We start from the raw sequence: 25,993 nt of genomic DNA on the forward strand, positions 1-25,993 counted from the left end.
ATTTGAAAATAACTGGCGTTATACTTGAACAGATTGTGTTTTGTTAGGTACTCAATAAGCATTGTATGACTTGCAGTTTCTGAAACATTGGGTATTACTTCTATTTATTTTGTGAACTGATTATTTCAATGCCTGGACTCACCAAGAGTCTCCGGACCCCAACCTCATATATGCCCAGGAGGCTGTAAGCTCAGGATATGAGAAACATGACTAACTGAACCTGGTGTTACAATGCATATTTAATGATTTGGAGCTTATGCCACACCAGTTTTAAATGGATTTTATATGAATTATTATTTCAATAAAATATTGCCAGTTCATAATGTAGTTGTATTTTTGACTCACTCTCTTGGACATAGGATAGATATCCGGACATAATGATGCCAGGGTCTTAACAGTGATTCTAGTCCACACGCACAAAATGAGTGTGTTATATTTCTAAATCTGAGACTGATGCAGCCATACAAAGATCAGAGCAGCTTTCCATAAACGCCTTGCCTCCTTAATAATTAGGCGGCACCTTACAGTGTGAAAAGCACTGACAAAGCAGATAAAAGCTGATAGGTTATAATGTTTAAGAGAAAATATGGAACACTGAGATAAAGGACATACATCAGGCAAATACATTTACAACAATGCTTACCCTTCCGTTTGATAATTTTATTATTAATGAGTTTTGTTAGAGTGTCCAAATACCACAAAGCACGGGCTTTACGATCAACATCTTGAGCATATTTAAGCTCACCAAGTTCTTGAAGTACATATGCACCATGTCTACAAGGAAAAGACAGGTACAAGTTATCACACCTCAAAACATTGCTTTGGGTTGTGCTGAAATCACAGGTCAGATCACAACTTTTGGGTGGATTATCTCACCAGGAATGAGTAACTCTGTTGTGCTGAACCCCCTCATCAAGAAGCACTACTGACAAGGGAGCTATACATAGGTTTAAAGATTTAGGGAAACTTGCCAAAAACATGCACATTAACACATTCTTAATGAACTTATGTTAAAATGTTTTTCTCTAAAAGATGGGCCATACCAATTGATCAAGAACATTCCATTCTTTTTGGTGGGTCATCGATACGTACACTTTACGGTCTGAATGGATTTCTGTACACATAATGATAAATCAGTTGCAATCACTAATAGGGATGGGCGGACCTATGGATGTTCGGGTCTGTTAGGTTCAGCCAAAGTTTAAAAAGAAAACGTTTGGTTCAGGTACAAGAATGGTACCTGAACTTGACCCCGGAACCCATTCAAATGAATGGGGGCCCCAAACATCCGGCGGTTACCACACTTTAATTGTTTGACAGAGCGGGAAACACCGGCTCTGATCGGCGGTAACCTTACTGATGTTACCAATGGTCACAGTGCTGCAGTTCCCACGCTGTCACAAAAAGTGTGTGAGCCAGCAAGCTGTGACCAGTGAGGAAAAAGTTGCCGCCGGTAAGGCATCAGCAGATGAGTACTACTCATCAACACACACCTGGTGTTGCTGATAAAGAGAGTAGACGACGCTGATAATATTCAGCCAGCGCCTGTGTATAGTAATAAATATGTCAGTCTGATATAAAATTAGAGCAATACAGCTTAATGTATATGTATTAAACTAATAAAAATGGTGTAGAGTCCCCTTTATTTTCAATACCTAGCGGAGGGAAAGCAGACAGATGGGGGCCGGTGTTATTATTCTTGGAAGGGGGTAATAAACATAGAGCTTCCCAGGTTATTTAACCCCTTCATGACCCAGCCTATTTTGACCTTAAAGACCTTGCCGTTTTTTGCAATTCTGACCAGTGTCCCTTCATGAGGTAATAACTCAGGAACGCTTCAATGGATCCTAGCGGTTCTGAGATTGTTTTTTCGTGACATATTGGGCTTCATGTTAGTGGTAAATTTAGGTCAATAAATTCTGTGTTTATTTGTGATAAAAACGGAAATTTGGCGAAAATTTTGAAAATTTCGCAATTTTCACATTTTGAATTTTTATTCTGTTAAACCAGAGAGTTATGTGACACAAAATAGTTAATAAATAACATTTCCCACACGTCTACTTTACATCAGCACAATTTTGGAAACAAAATTTTTTTTTGCTAGGAAGTTATAAGGGTTAAAATTTGACCAGCGATTTCTCATTTTTACAACGAAATTTACAAAACCATTTTTTTTAGGGACCACCTCACATTTGAAGTCAGTTTGAGGGGTCTATATGGCTGAAAATACCCAAAAGTGACACCATTCTAAAAACTGCACCCCTCAAGGTGCACAAAACCACATTCAAGAAGTTTATTAACCCTTCAGGTGCTTCACAGCAGCAGAAGCAACATGGAAGGAAAAAATGAACATTTAACTTTTTAGTCACAAAAATGATTTTTCAGCAACAATTTTTTTATTTTCCCAATGGTAAAAGGAGAAACTGAACCACGTACGTTGTTGTCCAATTTGTCCTGAGTACGCTGATACCTCATATGTGGGGGTAAACCACTGTTTGGGCGCACGGCAGGGCTTGGAAGGGAAGGAGCGCCATTTGACTTTTTGAATGAAAAATTGGCTGCACTCTTTAGCGGACACCATGTCACATTTGGAGAGCCCCCGTGTGCCTAAAAATTGGAGCTCCCCCACAAGTGACCCCATTTTGGAAACTAGACGCCCCAAGGAACTTATCTAGATGCATAGTGAGCCCTTTAAACCCCCAGGTGCTTCACAAATTGATCCGTAAAAATGAAAAAGTACTTTTTTTTCACAAAAAAATTCTTTTAGCCTCAATTTTTTCATTTTCACATGGACAACAGGATAAAATGGATCCTAAAATTTGTTTGGCAATTTCTCCTGAGTACACCGATACTTCACATGTGGGGGTAAACCACTGTTTGGGCACATGGTAAGGCTCGGAAGGGAAGGAGCGCCATTTGACTTTTTGAATGAAAAATTATCTCCATCGATAGCGGACACCATGTCGCGTTTGGAGAGACCCTGTGTGCTTAAACATTGGAGCTCCCCCACAAGTGACCCCATTTTGGAAACTAGACCCCCCAAGGAACTTATCTAGATATGTGGTGAGCACTTTGAACCCCCAAGTGCTTCACAGACGTTTACAACGCAGAGCCGTGAAAATAAAAAATCATTTTTCTTTCCTCAAAAATGATGTTTTAGCAAGCAATTTTTTATTTTCTCAAGGGTAACAGGAGAAATTGGACCCCAGTAATTGTTGCGCAGTTTGTCCTGAGTATGCTGGTACCCCATATGTGGGGGTAAACCACTGTTTGGGCACACGTCGGGGTTCGGAAGTGAGGGAGCACCATTTGAATTTTTGAATACAAGATTGGCTGGAATCAATGGTGGCGCCATGTTGCGTTTGGAGACCCCCTGAAGTGCCTAAACAGTGGAAACCCCTCAATTCTACCTCCAACACACCCCTAACCCTTATCCCAACTGTAGCCGTAACCCTAATCACAACCCTAACCCCAACACACCCCTAACCACAACCCTAACCCCAACACACCCCTAACCCTAACCACAACCCTAATTCCAACCCAACTCTAAGGCTATGTGCCAACGTTGCGGATTCGTATGAGATTTTTCAGCATCATTTTTGAAAAATCCGCGGGTAAAAGGCACTGCGTTTTACCTGTGGATTTACCGTGGATTTCCAGTGTTTTTTGTGCGGATTTCACCTGTGGATTCCTATTGAGGAACAAGTGTAAAACGCTGCGGAATCCGCACAAAGAATTGGCATGCTGCGGAAAATACAACGCAGCGTTCCCGCGCGGTATTTTCTGCACCATGGGCACAGCGGATTTGGTTTTCCATATGTTTACATGGTACTGTAAACCCGATGGAACACTGCTGCGGATCCGCAGCGGCCAATCCGCACCGTGTGCACATAGCCTAATTCTAAAGGTATGTGCACACGCTGCGGAAAACGCTGCGGATCCGCAGCAGTTTCCCATGAGTTTACAGTTCAATGTGAACCTATGGGAACCAAAAATCGCTGTACACATGCTGCGGAAAAACTGCACGGAAACGCAGCGGTTTACATTCCGCAGCATGTCACTTCTTTCTGCGGATTCCGCAGCGGTTTTAGAACTGCTCCAATAGAAAATCGCAGTTGTAAAACCGCAGTGAAATGCGCAGAAAAACCGCGGTAAATCCACGATAAATCGGCAGCGGTTTAGCACTGTGGATTTTTCAAATCCGCTGCGGAAAAATCCGCATAGGACCAGAATACGTGTGCACATACCGAAACCCTAACCCTAGCCCTAACCCTACCCCTAGCCCTACCCCTAGCCCTAACCCTAGCCCTAACCCTACCCCTAACCCTACCCCTACCCCTAACCCTAGCCCTAACCCTACCCCTACCCCTAACCCTAACCCTAACCCTACCCCTAACCCTAACCCTAGTTCTTACCCCAACCTTAGTGAAAAAAAAAAAATTCTTTATTTTTTTTATTGTCCCTATCTATGGGGGTGACAAAGGGGGGGGTCATTTACTATTTTTTTTATTTTGATCACTGAGATAGGATATATCTCAGTGATCAAAATTCACTCTGGAACGAATCTGCCGGCCGGCAGATTCGGCGGGCGCACTGCACATGCGCCCGCCATTTTGGAAGATGGCGGCGCCCAGGAAAGAAGACGGACGGACCTCGGGCGGCCAGGTAAGTATAAGGGGGGGGAGATCAGGGCACGGGGGGGGCGTCGGAGCACGGGGGGTGGATCGGATCATGGGGGGGGTGGATCGGAACACGGGAGGGAGGATTGGAGCACGGGGAAGGATTGGAGCACGGGGTGAGGGATCGCTGTGCGGGGGGGGGTGGATCGGAGCACGGGGGGGGGGGTCGCTGTGTGCGGGGGGGGGATCGGAGTGCGGGGGGGTTTGATTGCAGCACAGGGGGTGTGATTGGTGCACGGGGAAGCGGACAGGAGGACGGGGGAGCGGAGCACAGGACGGAGGGGAGCGGACCACAGATCGGGGGGCTGGGGGGGCGATCGGAGGGGTGGGGTGGGTGCACATAAGTGTTTCCAGCCATGGCCGATGATATTGCAGCATCGGCCATGGCTGGATTGTAATATTTCACCAGTTTTTTAGGTGAAATATTACAAATCGCTCTGATTGGCAGTTTCACTTTCAACAGCCAATCAGAGCGATCGTAGCCACGAGGGGGTGAAGCCACCCCCCCTGGGCTAAACTACCACTCCCCCTGTCCCTGCAGATCGGGTGAAATGGGAGTTAACCCTTTCACCCGGCCTGCAGGGACGCGATCTTTCCATGACGCATATGCTGCGTCATGGGTCGGAATGGCACCGACTTTCATGACGCAGCGTATGCGTCAAAGGTCGGGAAGGGGTTAAGGGAACCTGTCACCCCCTCAGGTGTTTGTAACTAAAAGAGCCACCTTGTGCTGCACTAATACTGCATTCTGACAGGGTGGCTCTTTTAGTTCGGGTACCTGGCACTGCTGAAGGAATCGTTTATGAAATTTGTCCCTCATACCGTGAAATCGCCACAGGGGCAGGTCTTTTCCCCTTAATCCAGACGCACCGCAGCTATCACACATGGCCTCTGCGCGCCGGGGGCCGCCTCCTCTTCCTTCATTAGCGTCCCCAGCGCCTGCGCTGTAAGTTCAAAGGGCAGCGCACCTGCGCATGCCTGAAAAAAAAAAAAAACTGCGCAGGCAGCGGGGACGCAAATGAAGGAAGAGGAGGCGGCGCCCAGAGGCCATGATTGACGGCTGTGGTGCGTCTGGATTAGGGGGGAAAGACCTGCCCCGGTAGCGATTTCACGGTATGAGGGACAAATCTCAAAACCGATTCTTTCAGCAGTGCCAGGGAAACAAACTAAAAGAGCCAACTTGTCAGAATGCAGCATTAGTGCAGCACAAGGTGGCTCTTTTAGTTACAAACGCCTGGGAGGGGGGGGGAGTGACAGGTTCCCTTTAATATCAACTCACAGTCAGCTTAGCCTTTACTGGTTATTTAAAACGGGGACCCCACACCCCAAAAAAGTGATATAGGGTCCCCCTACCTATATATATATATAATTGTCTATGGTCCACTTCTGTCGGTCCCGGAAATCCCGCGTCGCTCATTGGTCGGGGCCGCCAGGCCACAACCAATCAGCGACGTGCACAGCCCGGCCGAGAATTAGTCCCTCCCTGCTTCCGTCCAGTCAGTGCCCGGCACCCGCACCATACTCCCCTTCAGTCAGCGCTCACACAGGGTTAATGGCAGCATTAACGGACCGCATTATGCCGCAGTGTAACGCACTCCGTTAACGCTGCTATTAACCCTGTGTGACCAACTTTTTACTATTGATGCTGCCTATGCAGCATCAATAGTAAAAACATCTAATGTTAAAAATAATAAAAAAAACCTGCTATTCTCACCTTCCGTCGTCCGCTGATGCGCGCGTGGCTGCTGCCAGCTTCCGTTCCCAGAGATGCATTGCGAAATTACCCAGAAGCGAGACCGCTAAGTCATCTGGGTAATTTCGCAATGCATCTCTGGGAACGGAAGCTGGCAGCAGCCGCTCACGCATCGGGACAGCTTCGGTGGACGACAGAGGGTGAGTATATAACTATTTTTTACTTTAATTCTTTTTTTTAACAGGGATATGGTGCCCACACTGCTATAGACTGCGTGGCCAGTATTATAGACTGCGTGGCCAGTGTTATAGACTGCGTGGCCAGTGTTATAGACTGCGTGGCCAGTGTTATAGACTGCGTGGCCAGTGTTATAGACTGCGTGGCCAGTGTTATAGACTGCGTGGCCAGTGTTATAGACTGCGTGGCCAGTGTTATAGACTGCGTGGCCAGTGTTATAGACTGCGTGGCCAGTGCTATACATTACGTGGGCTGTGTTATAAACTACATGGCTGCTATATACTATGTGGCTCCTATATACTACGTGGCCTGTGCTATATACTATGTGGCTGCTATATACATACATACATACATAATTCTAGAATACCCGATGCGTTAGAATCGGGCCACCATCTAGTTGTTAATAACCAGCAAAGGTTAGACAACTGCGGGCTGATTTTAATATACTGAGACGGGATCATGGATATTTGCCCCTTCCTAGACTAATAACATCAGCAAAGGAGCTTGGCCTAATAACGAACGCAAATGCGTGTATTGTATGATTTATTCTGAAATTAATAAACAAATTTTAAAAAAAAGGGAGCTTGGCCTAGGCTCTTACCACTTGCCTTGGTGCGTTGGCAAGCAGGGTAATAGTTATGGGGTTATGTCAGTTGTTTTATGTCCGCTGACATCAAGCCCAGGGGTTAGTAATGGAAGAGGCGTCTATAAGACACCCCAATTACTAACCTCGTAGCCCTTTAACCCCTTCATGATTGGAGGTATTTTCGGTTTTGAGTTTTCGCTTTTTGCTCCCCCTTCCTCTCAGAGCCACAACTTTTTTATTTTTCCGTCAATATGGCCATGTCAGGGCTTGTTTTTTTGCGTGACGAGTTGTACTTTTGAACAACATAATTGGTTTAACTATGTCGTGTACTAGAAAACTGGAAAAAAATTCCAAGTGCGGTGAAATAGAAAAAAAAAAGTGCAATCCCACACTTGTTTTTTGTTTGGCTTTTTTACCAGGTTCACTAAATGCTAAATCTGACCGGCCATTATGATTCTCAAGGTCATTACGTGTTCATAGACACCAAACATGTCTAGGTTCTTTTTTATCTAAGTGGTGAAAAAAAATCCAAACTTTGTTATAAAATAATATTGCGCCCTTTTCCAGTACCTACAGTGTCTCCATTTTTCGTGATCTCGGGTTGGATGATGGCTTATTTTTTGCATGCCGAGCTGATGTTTTTAATTATACCATTTTGGTGCAGATACGTTCTTTTTATCAGCCGTTATTGCATTTTAATGCAATGTCACTGCGACAAAGATAGGGATTTTTGTGTTACTCACTGTAAAATCCTTTTCTCCGAGACGCTCATTGGGGGACACAGGACTGTGGGTGTATGCTACTGCCGCCAGGAGGCTGACACTAAGAAAACATAAAAAAAGGTTTAGCTCCTCCTCTGTCGTATACACCCTGACACGGGCCGAAGGCAAACCCAGTTTGGTGCAAAAAAGCAGTAGGAGAACAAATATAACAGTCAGCATTAATACAGAAACAACATGTCTAGAAAACGACCCTACCGACTGATAGTCAAATAACAAAAAAGAGCCATCTGGCTAACAGGGAGGGAGCGGTGTCACCCAATGAGCGTCTTGGAGAAAAGGATTTTACGGTGAGTAACACAAAAATCCCTATTTCTCCTTCGCCTCATTGGGGGACACAGGACTGTGGGATGTCCTAAAGCAGTCCCTGGGTGGGAAATTGACTAACCGGAGTAATATCCAGGCATCTGCCACCAATAGGTGCGCTACCGCTGCCTGAAGAATCCTTCTACCCAGGCTTGCATCTGCAGAAGTCTGAGTATGAACATTATAGTTTTGGAAAAGGTATGCAAACTGGACCAGGTTGCTGCCTTACAAACCTGTTCTGCCGAAGCCTGGTGCCAAAGCGCCCAGGAAGCCCCCACTGCACGAGTGGAGTGAGCTCTGATTCCGGCCGGAACGATCATGCCCTTGACGCGGTAGGCCTCCTGAATAGCTGATCGTATCCAGGAAGGACAAACAGCGCATCCGTCTGCCGAAAAGGTGCTGTCCAAGAAATGTACCTCCTAAGTGCTCTCATTAGGTCTAGCGCATGGAGAGCTTTTTCCACACGGTGCGTTGGCGCCGGGCAAAAAGAAGGTAAGACAATGTCCTCGTTAATGTGGAATGAGGAAACCACCTTTGGCAAAAATGAGGGTGGTGGCCTGAGCACCACCTTATCCTGATAGAACTGTAGAAACGGAGCCCGGCAGGATAGAGCCACCAGCTCGGATACCCGCCTAATGGAAGTTATGGCCACCAAGAACACAACTTTACAGGAAAGATAGGTCAAAGAGACGTCCTGAAGAGGCTCAAAAGGAGCTTCCTGTAAGGCACTTAAGACCAAGTTAAGGTCCCAAGAATCTAGGGGGGCCCTGTAAGGCGGCACCATGTGAGTGACTCCCTGTAGAAAAGTTTTCACCTGTAAATTGATGGCGATCCTGCGCTGAAAAAGAACCAATAAGGATGATATATCTGTCTTCTGAGGGTACTTGGTGCAAGCCCCAAATGCAGGCTGGCTTGGAGAAAAGCAAGTATGTTATGAATGGAGTAACATAGTGGGGGAAACCCACACTTTCTGCGCCATGAAAAGAAAACCTTCCAGGTGTGATGATAAATACGCGCGGAGACGGATTTGCGGGCGCTAATCATGGTAGCGGCAACCTTTTGTGAGAACCCGGCCTGCGTCAGAATCCAAGATTCAATGGCCAGGCCGTTAAACACAGGACCCAAGTTCTGGTGGTAGATCGGGCCCTGAGATAGTAGGTCTGGGCGCTCTGGAAGTCGCCAAGGAACCTCAGTGAACAGCTGCACTAGGTCTGCATACCATGACCGACGAGGCCAATCTGGAGTAACCAGGATTGTTGGAACTCCCTCTGTCTTGATCTTCCTGACTACCTTTGGGAGCAGCGCAAGAGGGGGAAACAGGTATGGGAGACGAAACTGGTTCCAAGGTAGAACTAACGCGTCCACGGCGATTGCCTGTGGGTCTCGATACCAGGTGACAAACTTGTGGACCTTGGCATTCATTCTGGAAGCCAACAGGTCCATGTCCGGCGTTCCCCAGCGATGACATATTTGCTGAAACACCTCGCGATGGAGAGACCACTCCCCGAATGCAAGGCCCTGGCGACTGAGAAAATCCGCAGCCCAGTTTTCCTCGCCCGGAATGTGGACTGCAGAAATCACAGAGTGGTTCTTTTCGGCCCAGTCGAGGACCTGTTTTACCTCGTGCATGGCTGCCCTGCTGCAGGTACCCCCTTGATGATGTAGGCCAGCGCTGTGGCATTGTCCGATTGAATCCGGACAGGGCGGCCTGCTAAAAGATGAAAATGTTGTAGCGCCAGCCGAATCGCCCGAATCTCCAATAGATTGATCAGGAGGGTTGACTCCCGCGAGGACGAGCATGCCTGGGCTGTGTGGTGGCAAAACACTGCTCCCCAACCGCGAAGACTGGCGTCTGTCATGACTACCAGCCAATGGGCTGGGGAAAAGGGTTTCCCTTGTCGTGGAGAAGGGCTCGTTGACCACCATGCAAGAGCCTGTCTGACCTGGAGAGACAGACGGCACCTGAGGTTTAGAGAATACGGATTCTTGTCCCATGCTGCCAACTGTGCATGTTGGAGAGGACAGAGATGGAATTGCGCAAAAGGTACTGCCTCTATTGCCGCCACCATCCTTCCTAAAACCCTCATTCAGAACCAGATTGTATGGTAGGTCGGCCGGCGAAGGCTCCTCACCTCTTTGCAGAGGGTTAGGACCTTGTCCCGGGGTAGGATTGTCAACCCTTGACAACGAGTATGCCCCGGGAATGCAGAATGGACACCACTGCTGCCATGACCTTTGTAAATACCCTGGGTGCGGTGGCCAGCCTGAAAGGTAAGGCAGTGAACTGAAAATGTAGGCTGCCTACAGCAAAACGTAGAAATTTTTGATGCGAAGGGAAAATGGGAATGTGAAGATAAGCTTCTTGAATATCTATTGAGGCTAAGAATTCTCCTTTTTCCATTGCCGCAATGACTGACCGGAGAGATTCCATTAGAAAGTGACAAATGTTGATAAACCTGTTTAAACTTTTTAGGTCCAGATTGGGCCTTACGGATCTGTCTTTTTGGGGAACCATGAACAGGTTGGAATAAAACCCCTGAAATCTCTCTTCCTTCGGGACTGGAATGAAGACCCCGCAGAGCCGAAGGGATTCTACAGTTCTGAACAAGGCTTGTACCTGGGATCCTGAATTGGAAGACGAGAGGGAAAGAACCGGCATGGGGGGAGACAGAAACTCTATTTTGTACCCTGAGGACACTATCTCTTACCCACCTGTCGTGATCCACCTAGAGCCAAGACTGATGAAACAAGAGTAGACGACCGCCTACTCTGTCGGAGGCAATCTGATACCACCTCCAGACATTTGGCCGAAAACTTATGGGACCTAGAACCCCTTGACCTTGGCAGCTGGGCCCTGTAGGAGATCGATGATATCTGTCCCGATTAGGTCGACCTGGGCCAGCGGGATTTGACGCTGGGGTCCACCTGGGGTTACGAAAGGATTTGAAACGAGCCTGTAACTGGCGACGAAAGGGTTGTTTAATCTTTTGCTGTGGGAGAAAATTGCTTTTCCCCCCTGTGGAATCAGAAATGAGCTGATCCAGTTTTTTCCCAAATAATCGACCACCTTGATAAGGGAGAGTTGTAAGGGATTTTTTCGAGGTAGAATCCGCCGCCATGTTTTCTCAACCAAAGGGCCCGTCTAATGGCAATTGCGTTTGAGGCAGCTAATGCCGCACCATTCGCTGCATCCAAAGATGCATTGATCAGGTAGCTCCCAGCTAGGGCTATCCGATTTGACATCTCTGTTAACTCCACCGGTAGGTCCCTCTCCTGTAGAGCCTTAGTTAAAGTTTCTGACCAAGATATCATGGCCTTAGCTACCCAAGTCATCGCAAAAGAGGGCGAGAGCGCCGAACCTGAGGCCTCGAAAACTGAACGGGCCAAACTTTCTATGAGCCGATCAGTTGGATCCCTAATAGAGGAACCGTTGGGAAGGGATAACAGTGTGTTGGAGGCCAAACGAGAAACCAGTGGATCTACCGACGGGGATTCTGCCCACTTCTTACGCAGCTCAGGGGCGAAAGGGTATCTTGTATTTAGAGCCTTTTGTCCCAAGAACAGTCTGTCCGGACGCTCTCTATGCCGTTGGACTAAGTCCTCAAACTCAGGGTGAGTGGAAAACACCCTATGAGGCTGCTTGATCCTTTTGAACGATACCTTATGGCCCGAGGACAAGGAAGATTCGTCCTCTATACCCAAGGTTTGGTTGACAGCCTCAATTAGGCTGTCTACTGACTCCTGATAACCAGGTGCCTCAAAATCGAGGGACCCTTCAGAATCCTAGTCCGAACCCTGTTCACTAATCTCCGCTGGTGAGGATGAACGAAAGGCGGAACTAAAGGATGCAGATGCACCTGATGGCCCGGGAGACGCTGTATGGGTTCGCTTTCCCCGCGTCTGCCTAGTGAGAGTGCGGCCCCTGCAGGCCGGAGGTTCCAGTGAGTCGGAAGACCTCCAAGATAGAAGAACCACTGTCCCTGGCCCCAGCCGGGGTTTGGAGGGACTAGATTGCCTTGGTTAGGGATGCCATAGATTTCGACAAGGACGTGACCCATTCCGGGGGAGAAACAACAGTTTCTGCCTGAGTCGCAGGGGAGGGTTCCTGAGCGCGTTCGTAATCGCAGGTGTCACAGAGACGCTTACTTTGGGTATGCGGAAAAGCGGAACGACCGGCTACACATGCGGTATATAAAACCGTGTGAGACTTGGTCCTTCTAGACATGGTCCAGCTGATGCAATAAAGTGTTTTAGATTGGCTGCAAAAAAACAGATATGGCAGCTGTCAGGCTGGGGGGAGTAGCACTTACCCCAGTCCTGTGTCCCCATCTGTCCTGTGGAACCTGTCACAGGGCGACGCAACCACGCTGTTCCCTTTAAAAGGAGCACTTCCTTGGTCGGTGGTCCTGCCGGAAACGGTGGCGTTTTCAGTACACTGGCCTATGGGGATCTGAAGCCGGCCTAAATTAATTTTTTTTCAGTGTTGCGGGGGGCGAGGCCTACGGCCAATAACACGTCCGGAAGGGGCGGGGCTTCCACCCGCGGCCTAACACGGCAGAAGCCGGGGGCCTAGATTTTTCTCTCCCCCAGCCCAGGGAGAGGGAGGCGGGAGGATGACACGGCCGATGACGCGGCCGGAAAAGGCGGGACTTCTGCCCACAGCCTAATACGGCCGAAGCCGGGGCCTAGATTTTTCTCTCCCCCAACACGGGGAGGGAGAGGGGCCCGCCGGCCAATGACGCGACCGGAAGGGGCGGGACTTCCGACCGCGGCCTGTCGGCAGACGCCGGGCGTAAAAATTTACCCGGACCTGCACGAGGATGAAGAGGCTGGGATCCATGCGGAGAAGCGCTGCCAACAGCAGAAAAAAATGCAGCGCCCGCTGTCCCCTGGATGCTGCAGGAACCCTCCCAGCCCCCCCCCCCCACGCGATGGAGCTTAAGGTCAGAGGGGGGCTGCTAAAAAGGACGGTGCAGGCAGCCTAACTCCATCTTCCCTTTAGGGGATGAGGATAGGGACCGTCCGTCTCCTCTGTATCACCGCTGTCTACGCATTGGTGATGCAGTGGAAGCCGCACGGACAGTACATATGCACCTGTACAGCCTAGGGTTTTGTTACCTTCGGGTGGTCAGGGCTGAGTCCGGCAAGGGGTCCCACGTCACGGGAGAGGATATGTGGAGGCGACACTCCACATGCTCGCCCGTTGTTGGTTTGGGGAGATCGGACCCCTTCAAAAGGGTCCGTCGCCCCTGTCGCATTTCAATGTGAAGAGAAGGAATATTGAGAGTCTGAAAATCAGACGTGTGCCTCCTTCAGACACTAAGCATAAACTAGAGGTTTGCCTTCGGCCCGTGTCAGGGTGTATACGACGGAGGAGGAGCTAAACCTTTTTTTATGTTTACTTAGTGTCAGCCTCCTGGCGGCAGTAGCATACACCCACAGTCCTGTGTCCCCCAATGAGGCGAAGGAGAAAAAACGTAATTCTGGCGTTACTTTTTTCCTCGCTACGCCGTTTAGCGATCAGGTTAATCCTTTTTTTATCGATAGATTGGTCAACTCTGAAAGCGGTGATACCAAATATGTGTATGTTTGATTTTTTGTTTTGTTTTATTTTATTTTGAAAGGGGGTGATTTTAACTTTTATATTTTTAAAAACATTTTTATTTTTTTTACTTTTGGCACGGTTCCAATAGTCTAGACCAGAGGTCCCCAACCGCCGGTCCGCGGACCAGGACCGGGCCGTTGGGGTTTTTCAGCCGGTCCGCGGCGCCGCTGACAGCTAGCTTCGTGGCCCTGCGCCTGGTCAGAGCACGCTCTGTGACAGCTCGCAGCTCCCGGCAGAGAACATTATGCAGGACGGGGCGGGGCGTCAGGCGGGTCTTAGTGACACAGCCCTCCTGCGCAGCATGGTGTGTTCCTGACGGGGTGGGGCGGCAGGCTCTCCTCACTGACACGCCCAGTGGCGTATCTAGGGGGGTGCAGCCGGCAGGGGGGCGCAGTCGGGCCGCCTCATTCGGCGGTCCGCAGTGTCTCCCCCGGCGGCTGCATTCTGCCGCCCCTGGTCAGGGAGTCAGCTGTTCTCTGTGCCGACTGTCAAGCTGACAGCCGGCACAGAGAAGCTGCAGAGCGCCGGCTCCCAACAAGTGCAGAGGTGGAGGGGAGCCCCTGCAGGGTGGCTGTGATGGGCAGGGAGAAATCCCTGCAGCTCCACTGCCCAGCGATCTGTCTTCCTGCTTCCTCTCACACAGACGCGCCGCTGGATGACGTCATCATTCAGCGGCCGGCTGTGTCAGAGGAAGGCAATGAGATGCTGTGGGAGAGTGCGAGGAGAGGTGAGAGGGGTGTGTGAATGTGTGTGTGAGAATGTGTGTGTGAATGTGTGTGTGTGAATGTGTGTGTGTGAGAATCACATTCTCATTATAAATGTCATAATTATATGATAAGTATGCACTAAGCTCCACCCCTCCATAACTCCACCCCCATATGACCAGAGCCCCGCCCCTGCCCCACCCCACCGGGCCATGGAAAACTGGTCTTGCTTAAAGCCGGTCCCTGGTGCAAAAAAGGTTGGGGACCTCTGGTCTAGACTATAAAAGACTAGAAGCTGCCACAACCGGATCGGCTCTGGAACATACAGGCAATTATCAGATCGCCTCTATGTAGTAGAATTACTCCCTTGTTATGAGCGCCGTCCACCGGGTGGCGCTCACAGCAAGCCAGCAGTGACAACCATAGAGGTCTCCGGGAGACCTCTGGTTGTCATGCCAACGAACCGGTGACCCGCGATCACGTTACAGGGGTCACCGGTGGGCAGATTTCAGGCCTGATGGCCGGAAGCGTGCACTAAATGCCGCCGTCAGCGTTTCACAGCGGCATTTAATGGGTTAACAGATGTCACATTACTGATGTCACCGCTCAGCAATGCAACCAGATGAAACAGAGTTGAGGTTCGTCGTGGGACTTAATTCATATTGCTTAACAGCGGACAGGCAATTACTTTGATTTTTGAAGGAGTGTTTTATTCAACTAAAGGACTTTTTGTGTGTGTGTGTTTTTACTTACTGGCTTAATAATGGGGGTGTCTGATAGTAGTAATGGGCTTAATGGCAGCTGACATTACAAAGCTGACATAAACCCCAAAATATTAACCCTTTTGCCAACGCACCAGGGCAAGCAGGAAGAGCTGGGCAAAACGCCAGAATTGACGCATCTAATGGATGCGCCTTTTCTGGGGCAGCTGCGTGTTGCTATTTTTAGGCTGGCGAGGGCCAAATACCCTTGGGATTTCCCAGCCTGAAAATATCAGCTCCCAGCTGACTGCTTTAGCTTGGCTGGCAATCAAAAATTAGGGGGTCCCCATGCAGTTTTTTTTTAGATCTAAATAATGTAAAAGAAACGGAAAAAAATACATTAACAAGTTGGCTTACTGTTTCTTCTCCATCCTCTCCTGGAGCTCTTCGGGTGTCATATTCTTAAAAGCAGCAGAAACGTGTTCCAGGGATTCATACTCCACAGGAGAAATGACTTATCAGAAGTTAAGAACAAGTATCTATGGGTAGTTCTGGGATATCGCATTTAAAGTACTCATCCAGTAATGTACATCTATGCATAAAATGATTATATATATTTAGGATATATTTTATTCAGTAACCTATTGTGCACCCTACTGTGAATTACAGTGCCCTCCTCACTGGTGGATCAATAGACCTTTAACCCCTTATGACCCAGCCTATTTTGACTTTAATGACCTGGCCATTTTTTGCAATTCTGACCAGTGTCCCTTTATGAGGTAATAACTCAGGAACGCTTCAACGGATCCTAGCGATTCTGAGAAAGTTTTTCGTGACATATTGGGCTTCATGTTAGTGGTAAATTTAGGTCGATCATTTTTGCGTTTATATGGGGGAAAAAATGGAAATTTGGTGAAAATTTATAAAATTTCGCAATTTTCAAATTTTGAATTTTTATTCTGTTAAACGAGAGAGTTATGTGACAAAATAGTTAATAAATAACATTACCCACATGTCTACTTTACATCAGCGCAATTTTGTAAACAAAATTTTTGTTTGCTAGGAAGTTATAAGGGTTAAAATTTGACCAGCGATTTCTCATTTTCACTAAATTTACAAAACCATTTTTTTTAGGGACCACCTCACGTTTGAAGTCAGTTTGAGGGTTCTATATGGCTGAAAATACCCAAAAGTGACACCATTCTAAAAACTGCACCCCTCAAGGTGCTCAAAACCACATTCAAGAAGTTTATTAACCCTTCAGGTGCTTCACAGCAGCAGCAGAAGCAACATGGAAGGAAAAAATGAACATTTAACTTTTTAGTCACAAAAATGATATTTTAGCAACATTTTTTTTTTATTTTCCCAAGGGTAAAAGGAGAACGTGGACCCCAAAAGTTGTCATCCAATTTGTCCTGAGTACGCTGAAACCCCATATGTGGGGGGGGGGGGGGGGGGAACCACTCTTTGGGCGAACGGCAGGGTTCGGAAGGGAAGGAGCGCCATTTGACTTTTTGAATGGAAAATTAGCTCCAATCGTTAGCGGACACCATGTCGCATTTGGAGAGCCCCTGTGTGCCTAAACATTGGAGCTCTCCCACAAGTGACCCCATTTTGGAAACTAGACCCCCCAAGGAACTTATCTAGATGCATAGTGAGCACATTGAACCACCAGGTGCTTCACAAATTGTTCCAAGATCTGGGCAGGTAAGTGTTGCTGCCTTTTTTTTCTGCTGTCAAAAATTGAATTTTTGTAGACCCCGAGTCTCTAGTGGCTTTGCTATTTAGTTTAGTGTTGGACTCGTAAGCGTGGGGACCCTTGGCGTGGGTTACGAGCTTGCGTATTTTGGCCAAAATATCAACCAATACCTCACTATTTTTGAATATTTTTTGCACTATATTTTTCGGGGTGCAGCCAAGCCCAAACACGTTCGGTCTCACATGAGGGGTGTTCGCACTGGGATGCATTGAGAGTGTACTGGCCAGCCCACCTAATCGAAAAGTAGGGGCGTGACTAATAGGCTGTGAACCAGACACTATGCAGTACCATTGTGTGAACAACGCCCTATGTGGGCCTTTATTGTGCACTTGTATACAGGGCAGTCACCCCCTCCAGGAGTGGGTATGTGGAGAGTGGCTGATGATCTGGTATTTTGCACCTGTGTTGCTAACATCTTGCTTTATGAGCTGGCTGCACCCTGCAGTGCATTTGTTCCAAGATCTGGGCAGGTAAGTGTTGCTGCCTTTTTTTTTCTGCTGTTGGAAATTGAATTTTTGTAGATCTTGAGTCTCTAGTGGCTTTGCTATTTAGTTTAGTAACATACTGTGCACTCTACTGTGAATTACAGTGCCCTCCTCACTGGTGGATCAATAGACCTTTAAAGGGAATCTGTCAACAGGTTTTTGCCATGTAATCTGAGAGCAGCAAGATTAGCAGCTGGGGCAATGATTCTAGCAATGTGTCACTGGCTAGGCTGTGTATTGCTGTTTCAATAAAATCAGTGTTTTATCAGCAAGAGATTTCAGGACTGTGTCTCCTCCCTCTCTTAGTCAACCCTATCTGTGCAATCCTACTCTCACAACTGATTAGCAGCTTTTTGTCAATTTAGATTGTACACAGAAAGTTGCCAGTTAGTTGTCAGGGTTGTGTTACACAGGGCTCAGCATTTGAGTACTGCTAGATGTGCAGAAGAGAAAACCGTGATTGCATAAAAACAACAGTATGCAAACCAGCAAGTGACATATCGCTAGACTCCGGGTCTCAACCTCTACATCAAAACCTGATAAGAAAATCCTTTCAAAGATTAGTCCATTTTTTATGTTTTTTTTTCATTCCCGGTTTCCAAGAGTTTGTGGAGGGAGGGGGAGGGGGTTATTATGTCACCATGTAACAAAAATACTATTTTGGTTTTTTTAAATACATGTATGACAAACATGACATATGGCATAACTCATCACCAGCCTCACATTAAGTTGAAGGATACGTTGATCAAATTCATATACGCTTTCTTTTTTGTCAGCATGAGCATTGCATGGAGGTAAAAATAGTGAATAGGACTCTTCCTCTTTCCTCTCCACAACTTCCTGTACCAGTTCTGTAAGAATCACAGTGAACAATTATATTAGAGATTATTCACAATATTATTTTACACCATTAGAGATTAAAGGGGTATTCCCATCTCCAAGATCCAATCCTAACTTGTAGTAGATGTAATAATATTAGATCAGATGTCCTGTGTGGGGAAAGTTGCGGGCTCAGAGCCGGAGTCCGCATCAAAGACAAGGACAAGACCTTTGACGTACGTAAACGTCAAAGGTCATGAAGGGGTTAAACAGCCACACATACATTATCTCAACGTTTACAGAAAGCTGCTTCTCAGCTATGAAAAGTATTATGCCAGTAAAGGTAAAAATATGACCAGACAAGTGTGCATCTCTCTTCACTTTCACAGAAGTTACAGAAACGCTTGAGAAAACTGAGTGTTCTATAAATGTCTAACTGGAAAGCTACATAATGACTGGTTATGGTATAGCTCAGGTACTTGCCCGTTCCCTTGGATTCAATAATGTCTTCAGCTGCCTTTGTCATTTCTTTACTTAGAATTTCACTGCCGACTTGGTTCAGCTTTCGTGAAGATAAGGCACGTTTCTGCTTGTTAGTTCCAAAGGCCTCAATCAGAGCATCAACCTATTCAATAAAGAAATATGAATGTAGTATTGATATGGGGGGGGGGTACATATTTTATTTGCAACCTCATGAGAATATATACTGCTTTTCAGTGTCTGTGTTGAGACAAACGCTTTTAACACCCCCGATCCGCAGCCAATTTTCATTTCTACGATTGCATCAAGTGAGGACACAGACAGAAGATAAGCCCTGAAAGGCAGTGACCGTATCTTATATCGGCCAAACCTGGTGACAGGCTCGCTTTAAAGATAACACATGGGTAAGTGAAAAAGGTGGAACCACAACTGAAATCTTCAAATGGGTGTAGACATTAACTTTAGCCAATCAGATGTATGTATGCTAATGGAAGCAGATATGTAGAGATAAACTGAGTATCTATGATGTATGTCCAGTAGATGCCTATATACCAGTGACTGATGATGTAACTAACAGAGATCTGCTCTGACACTAAGAGTGCCTTAGCGTGGCTCTCTGTACACATAACTGCACTTTATAATTTAAATTGGAACAGGCACAACATCTCAGAAGGCCCCACACTAAGTGGCGACGACCCCACCAAGCCACCACTCGCTGCACTGTTGCGTTTGGGGGTGAGAGGGTGTAATTCACATATTCCTCATAGACATAAAAAGGTCTGCTGGCTGTCAATAAGGGTTTAGGTGCGAACTAAAAACACAATTTTCAGGCACACCTATAACATTCCGAAAATTTTAACCACCTACTCCACAGATCCTCAGAACTCGATCCCTTCTCTCAACATTATCCCCTTAAATCGATGCACTTAATACACAAGTACAGTGTGTTCCCTGACTCATGCTTTATGTCCACTACACTATAACTATAAAAGATGGCTGGGCCATTGTAGATATCAAGCACTTTTACCTCCTGAGTGACCCATCTCCAGACTGTAAACTTTCATGAGCAGTGCCCACACGCCGATTGGTTATATTGTTGATTCGTTTACTACTCTAACGTCTAATTTTATTTGTACTCTGAATTGTGAAGTGCTGCAGAATGTGTGGGCGCTATGTAAAGAGTATCATCATTGCCAGGGTATAGGTTGCAGAAGTAACATTTTTAAAAGCTCCTGGTGGTACAAATGAAGGTGGTCAACAGTCCTATGTGAATAGGGTGGAGCATGGTCCTAAGGTGGCAAAGTCAATCCATAGGAGCCTTTAGAAATGCAGCTAAAAGTACAGGCATGCAGGGAGTAGATAAAAGAGCAGGATTTGGCAAGATGCACAGAGATAAGCGAAGGCATTGAGGTGTCTTCAGAACAGGTGTACATCAACATCTGAGACTCTAGTAAACCACAGGTGCCATTCAGGATTTCATCTTTGTATACGGACCCACACCACTACTGAAACAGTGGGCCCCTGCTCGGGCTCTAGAAATAAGGCCACACTGCCTTTTCAGCACTTTCTCTCCTTTGAGTTTGGACCTTCTTGATCAGCAAGTTATGGCAAGGTCCAATAAATATACAGCAGCATAGTAAGTACAGCAAAATAGATTTTCTGATATTACAAGATATAGAATATGAAAACTTTCTCAGAACTGAGTGCAACCATTGAACGTACCTTTTCTCGGTACGTTCTGTTTGGCTGGTCTGGAGTATCTTGAACTTGTTCATCTGCCGACCCTACAAAAAAATTAAAATAAAATCACAAAGACAACAAAAATTGTGCTCAAAAAGGTTCTCAGAGTTAACTTATCCATGGGCGTTCTTGTGTGCAGTACCACGTGATAATCTACACCTTCTCATAGTATATCCACACAAAATATTATTCCGGAGCACCTCCATTGTACCTGAACAGATGAGCTTTACACAGTGTGTCCTCTAATATGATCACCCAAAACTGCATTGAAGGCGAGACCTTCTAGGTGGATGGACTCAAAGCTTGCATCTGCCTGCAAAGTCACCAAGCTTTTGGCAGTCTCTAATCACTGCTTTATTGGGAGCAAGATGCATGTTTGGTTTGGGTCTAGTTGACCGTGTAAAGTAACCCAGAACTATACCACCTTCTGCAAAGATGAGAGAGTTTAGTTTACCAGTATTTTACTTACCGGTAGCGTTTTTCTCCAGTATTGGCTGCATACTAAACCGCTCCGCATCGTACACTTCCATCTTCCCAGTTTCTTTATTTAGTACTCCAACAAAATATCTGAAATATAATCATATCCTATTCATCAAGACCCACAGTGTAAATACAGAAAAGTCTGCAGCAAAAAGAAAAACCTATCCATGAAGTTAGATTACCTTGTTACAGTGAAAATTAGGCTGCTGCAAAGTGGTTTCATATATTTCAGTGGTTTATATAGCGCCAATATCATTTACAGCCCTTCATAGTTTTCCATTCATACCATATGCAGTAGATGTGGGCGCGATAACATGACTTGCAAGAGCCGATGTCATAGCCAGCTCTCTGTAAGACTGACGCATGCGCACGGCTCTCTTTCATACAAGTCATTGTGTCACTGAAGCTGGGTGCACGCTTCCTGACTTCACAGGCACGCTGTGCATGTCCTGAAGCAAAGAACAAGCTTCTTCTTCAGCTCCTCCATTGACGTCAGGCTTCGTCTCTGCTTCCGGTCATGCTCAGTGCGCCTCTGAAGCGGTGATACGTACACCTGGCTGTAGAGGCGCAATAACTTGTATGAAAAAGCTGAACGCATGAACAAGTTTTACAGAGACTAGTCTCAGGAAACAAACATCCCATCAACTAGTCAAAAGGTAACTTGCATATGATAAATGGCCTTAAGAAACACATTTTCTAAAAGGTCTGTGTGTGAAACATAAAAGGACTGTTAGGCAGGGAATTTATACCGGAATATACAAATGCTGGTGGTTTGGAGGGCATGGGGGACCTGCAGATTTCATATCAACATAAATGTAGCTTAATGGCAACCTTTGTGTGAATCTCCAGTATACAGTGGAGACCAAAATTATTACTTCTGTCTGGTTGTTGTGATACCATTTTCCTGGTGATTAATTCAAAGTGAATGGAGTTGTCATCATGCAAGACCTTAAAGTGAACCAGCCAGCAGGATTGTGCACAGCAATCTACACACAGTGTCAGGTCAGCGCCGTTATACTGATTACAATGATACAATGATATATTCGGCGTCTTCTGCTGTGACGCTCAGGTCAGAGGGCTCGGTGACGTGGTCAGTGCACGCCCTCTGCCTGACCGTCAGTGCAGAAGACGCTGAAGATGGAGCGGCGCCGGAACGAGGAGCAGGTGAATATTGAAAGTGTCGGGGGCCTGAGCGACGGAGAGGTGAGTATGTGATTTTTTGTATTGCAGCAACAGCAAATGGGGCAGGTGTCTGTATGGTGCATCTTATGGGGCCATAACGTTTGTGCAGTACTATATGGGGCAAGTGTCTGTATGGAGCATCTTATGGGGCCATAATCAACGTTTGTGCAGTACAATATGGGGCAAGTGTGTGTATGGAGCATCTTATGGAGCCATAACGTTTGTGCAGCATTATATTGGGGCCATTATTAACCTTTGTGTATTGTATTGTTAACGTTGTTACTTATGACTTTTGTGTTTGAAACTGTAAAGCGCTGCGGAATATGTTGGCGCTATATAAATAAAGATTATTATTATTATTATTATTATTATTTGTGTAGGATTATATGGGGCATATTTTAATATGGAGCATCTTATGGGGCCCATCATAAACTTTATGGAGCATTATATGGGGCTCCTGATTCAATATGGATATTCAAAAACACTTAACCTTCTGATGTCTCAATTAATTTTACTTTTATTGGTACCTATTTTTACTTTTGACATTTACCAGTAGCTGCTGCATTTCCCACCCTAGGCTTATACTCGAGTCATTACGTTTTCCCAGTTTTTTGTGGCAAAATTAGGGGGGGTGGGGGTGGATCGGCTTATACTCAGGTCAGCTTATACTCCAGTATATACGGTAATTACAGCAGGATCCTACCTACTCATAAATACAGTTTTTTTCTGAGAGAGGTATCCACATTTACCCAGGAATTCAGACTTCAGCCTAACAGAGGTATTCACCCTAGATACAAAGTCCCAGAAGCGTGAGACCACCTTGTCGTTGGTTGCTGGGCATGCATGTATTTACCAAGTTATGTGCTAAGCGTCTCAAGCTTTTCTTATTATCCAAAGCAGTATTGCTATTCATATTTCATATATTCCATGTCTACATGCTTTAGCACGATAGAGAGCAACTTTATGAGATTATGAGAAGAGTCCTAGCCATCAGCAGTGTTAGTAAGCCACATCAAGAAATGAAAAAGATAAATACTTAAAAGGGGTTTTCCAACTGACAAAAGTACATTTTAATTAATAGATCTTGGAATAACAGGATTTTTGGTTGCTTACCGTAAAATCTGTTTCTTGAAGCCTCCATTGGGGGACACAGGAACCATGGGTGTATGCTGCTGCCGCTAGGAGGCTGACACTATGCAAATAAAAAAATTAGCTCCTCCTCTGAAGTACACCCCACCGACTGGCATTAAACTCTTCAGTTAGTGAGAAAGCAGTAGGAGAAAGAACAAGGTTGAAAAACCATAACCACAAACTTGAGAACTGTAAACGTGAGAACAGTCAGAGAACATATAACAAAAACATTGGGAGGGTGCTGTGTCCCCCAATGGAGGCTTCAAGAAACAGATTTTACGGTAAGCAACCAAAAATCCTGTTTTCTTTATCGCCTCTCATTGGGGGACACAGGAACCATGGGACGTCCCAAAGCAGTCCCAAGGGCGGGAAAAACAGACTTCCATCAGGTCAGAGGACTCACCACTGCCGCCTGCAGGATCCTTCTGCCTAGGCTGGCGTCCGCCGATGCGTAGGTATGGACCTTGTAAAATTTGGCGAACGTGTGGATGGAAGACCAAGTTGCCGCTTTGCACAGCTGTAGGGCGGAAGCCCTGTGGTGCACCGCCCAGGAGGCGCCGACTGCCCGGGTAGAGTGAGCCTTAATCCCAGGAGGGCGCACTCTGTTCTTGACCCGGTAAGCCTCCAAGATTGCCATTCTGATCCATCGAGCAATAGTCGCTTTAGAAGCCGGCTGGCCTCTGCGCGTGCCATCAGGAATGACGAAAAAGGAATCCGTCTTCCGGAAAGTGGACGTTCTGTCCAGATAGATCCTCACAGCCCTGACAAGGTCCAGCTTGTGCAATGATCGCTCCAGAGGATGAGTCGGAGCTGGACAAAAGGAAGGTAGAACGATGTCCTCGTTGAGGTGGAAGGTGGAAACCACCTTAGGAAGAAAAGAAGGTGGGGGCCGGAAGACCACCTTGTCCTGGTGAATGACCAAAAACGGAAGACGGCAAGACAGGGCCGCCAGCTCGGAAACGCGGCGAATGGACGTGATGGCCACAAGAAAGGCTGCCTTCCATGATAAAACTGATAGAGGAATCTCCCTAAGAGGTTCAAAGGGAGAAACCTTCAGAACGTCCAGTACCAGGTTTAGGTCCCATGCCTCCACAGGGGCCCTGTACGGCGGGACGGCGTGGGCTACCCCCTGAAAGAAGGTCTTAACCTGTGGCCGAGAGGCCAAGGTCTTCTGAAAGAGGATGGAAAGCGCAGAGACCTGACCCTTCAGGGAACTAAGAGCCAGGCCCGAATCCAGTCCTGCCTGAAGGAAGGCCAAAAGAGAAGGCAGGGAAAAAACCATAGGCGGAACGCGGTTGGACTCGCACCACCGGAAGTAGGCCTTCCAGGTGCGGTAGTAGATCCTGGAAGACGAAGGCTTCCGAGCCTGAATCATGGTGTGAATCACCCGGTCCGAAAGGCCAGACGCTCTCAGAACCGCGGTCTCAACAGCCACGCCGTTAAACTGAGCGACCGAGAATTCGGGTGGCAGATCGGACCCTGGGACAGCAGATCGGGCCTGTCTGGAAGGCATCAGGGAGCGTCCGCGAGAAGGTTGACGAGCTCCGCGAACCAAGCTCTCCTGGGCCAATCCGGGGCGATCAGGATGACCGGCACCCCTTCCGCTTTGATCTTCTTCAACAGTTTGGGAAGTAATGGAAGGGGTGGGAACAGGTGGGGCAGCTCGAACTGTGACCAAGGAATGGCCAGAGCATCGACGCCCACTGCGAGAGGATCGCGGGACCTGGAGACGAACTGCGGAACCTTCCTGTTGACTCGGGACGCCGTGAGATCCACATCCGGAGTTCCCCATCGAAGACAAATCTGATGGAAGACCTCCGGATGCAAGGACCATTCCCCTGCCGCGAGGCCCTCGCGGCTGAGGAAGTCGGCGGCCCAGTTTTCCACGCCGGGGATATGCACTGCGGATATCACCGGAACCGTTGCCTCTGCCCAAAGGAGGATCTTGGATACCTCGGCAAGGGCCAAGGAGCTCCGAGTCCCCCCCTGATGGTTGACATATGCCACAGCCGTGGCGTTGTCCGTCTGGATCCGGACTGGAAGGCCCCTGAGGATCCTTTCCCAGTGGCGGAGGGACAGGAAGATGGCCCGAATTTCGAGGACGTTGATCGGCAGAGAGATGACTCCTGCAGCGACCAGCGGCCCTGGACCGTCAGGTGGCGAAAAACCGCACCCCAGCCGAGCAGGCTGGCGTCCGTTGTCACCACCTGCCAGTGAACTGGAAGGAAGGACCTGCCCTGGGAGATGAGAGGTGACGTCAGCCACCAGTTGAGAGACCGCCTGACCCGAAAGGAGAGTTTGATCGGTCGATCCAGGGAGAAGACCGACCTGTCCCACGGAGAAGACCGACCTGTCCCACTGAGACAGAATGGCTTGCTGAAGGGGTCGCAAATGGAATTGGGCGAAGGGAATCGCTTCCAATGTAGCTACCATCCTCCCCAGAACCTTCATGGCCGAACGGAGGGAGGGAGGTCGAGGACCCTGGAGCAAGCGTATGTCCCGACAGAGAGTGGATCTCTTGTCTGTGGGAAGGAAGACTCTGCTCTGACGAGTATCGAAAAGCATGCCCAGAAAGATGATGCGCTGAGAAGGAATAAGGCAGGACTTCTTCCGGTTTACCAGCCACC

At 47.4% G+C, this 25,993-nt stretch overlaps 1 protein-coding gene across 2 annotated transcripts in view; it reads right to left on the bottom strand.

Annotated features, from left to right (window-relative positions):
- The window catches only part of POLR1E (RNA polymerase I subunit E), a 57,414-nt gene that overhangs the window by 15,252 nt on the left and 16,169 nt on the right, over window positions 1-25,993 (bottom strand). For both annotated transcript variants that reach the window (XM_069767341.1, XM_069767350.1), the window contains 6 exons: window positions 21,043-21,140; window positions 20,556-20,617; window positions 18,837-18,978; window positions 18,275-18,385; window positions 15,708-15,804; window positions 644-774 (listed from right to left, as the gene is read on the bottom strand). In XM_069767341.1, coding sequence (XP_069623442.1) covers window positions 644-774; window positions 15,708-15,804; window positions 18,275-18,385; window positions 18,837-18,978; window positions 20,556-20,617; window positions 21,043-21,140 — 641 coding nt within the window. The remainder of the gene's footprint in view (window positions 1-643; window positions 775-15,707; window positions 15,805-18,274; window positions 18,386-18,836; window positions 18,979-20,555; window positions 20,618-21,042; window positions 21,141-25,993) is intronic.

The sequence above is a fragment of the Ranitomeya imitator genome, chromosome 1 (assembly GCF_032444005.1).
Source record: "Ranitomeya imitator isolate aRanImi1 chromosome 1, aRanImi1.pri, whole genome shotgun sequence".
Classification (NCBI taxonomy): Eukaryota; Metazoa; Chordata; class Amphibia; order Anura; family Dendrobatidae; genus Ranitomeya; species Ranitomeya imitator.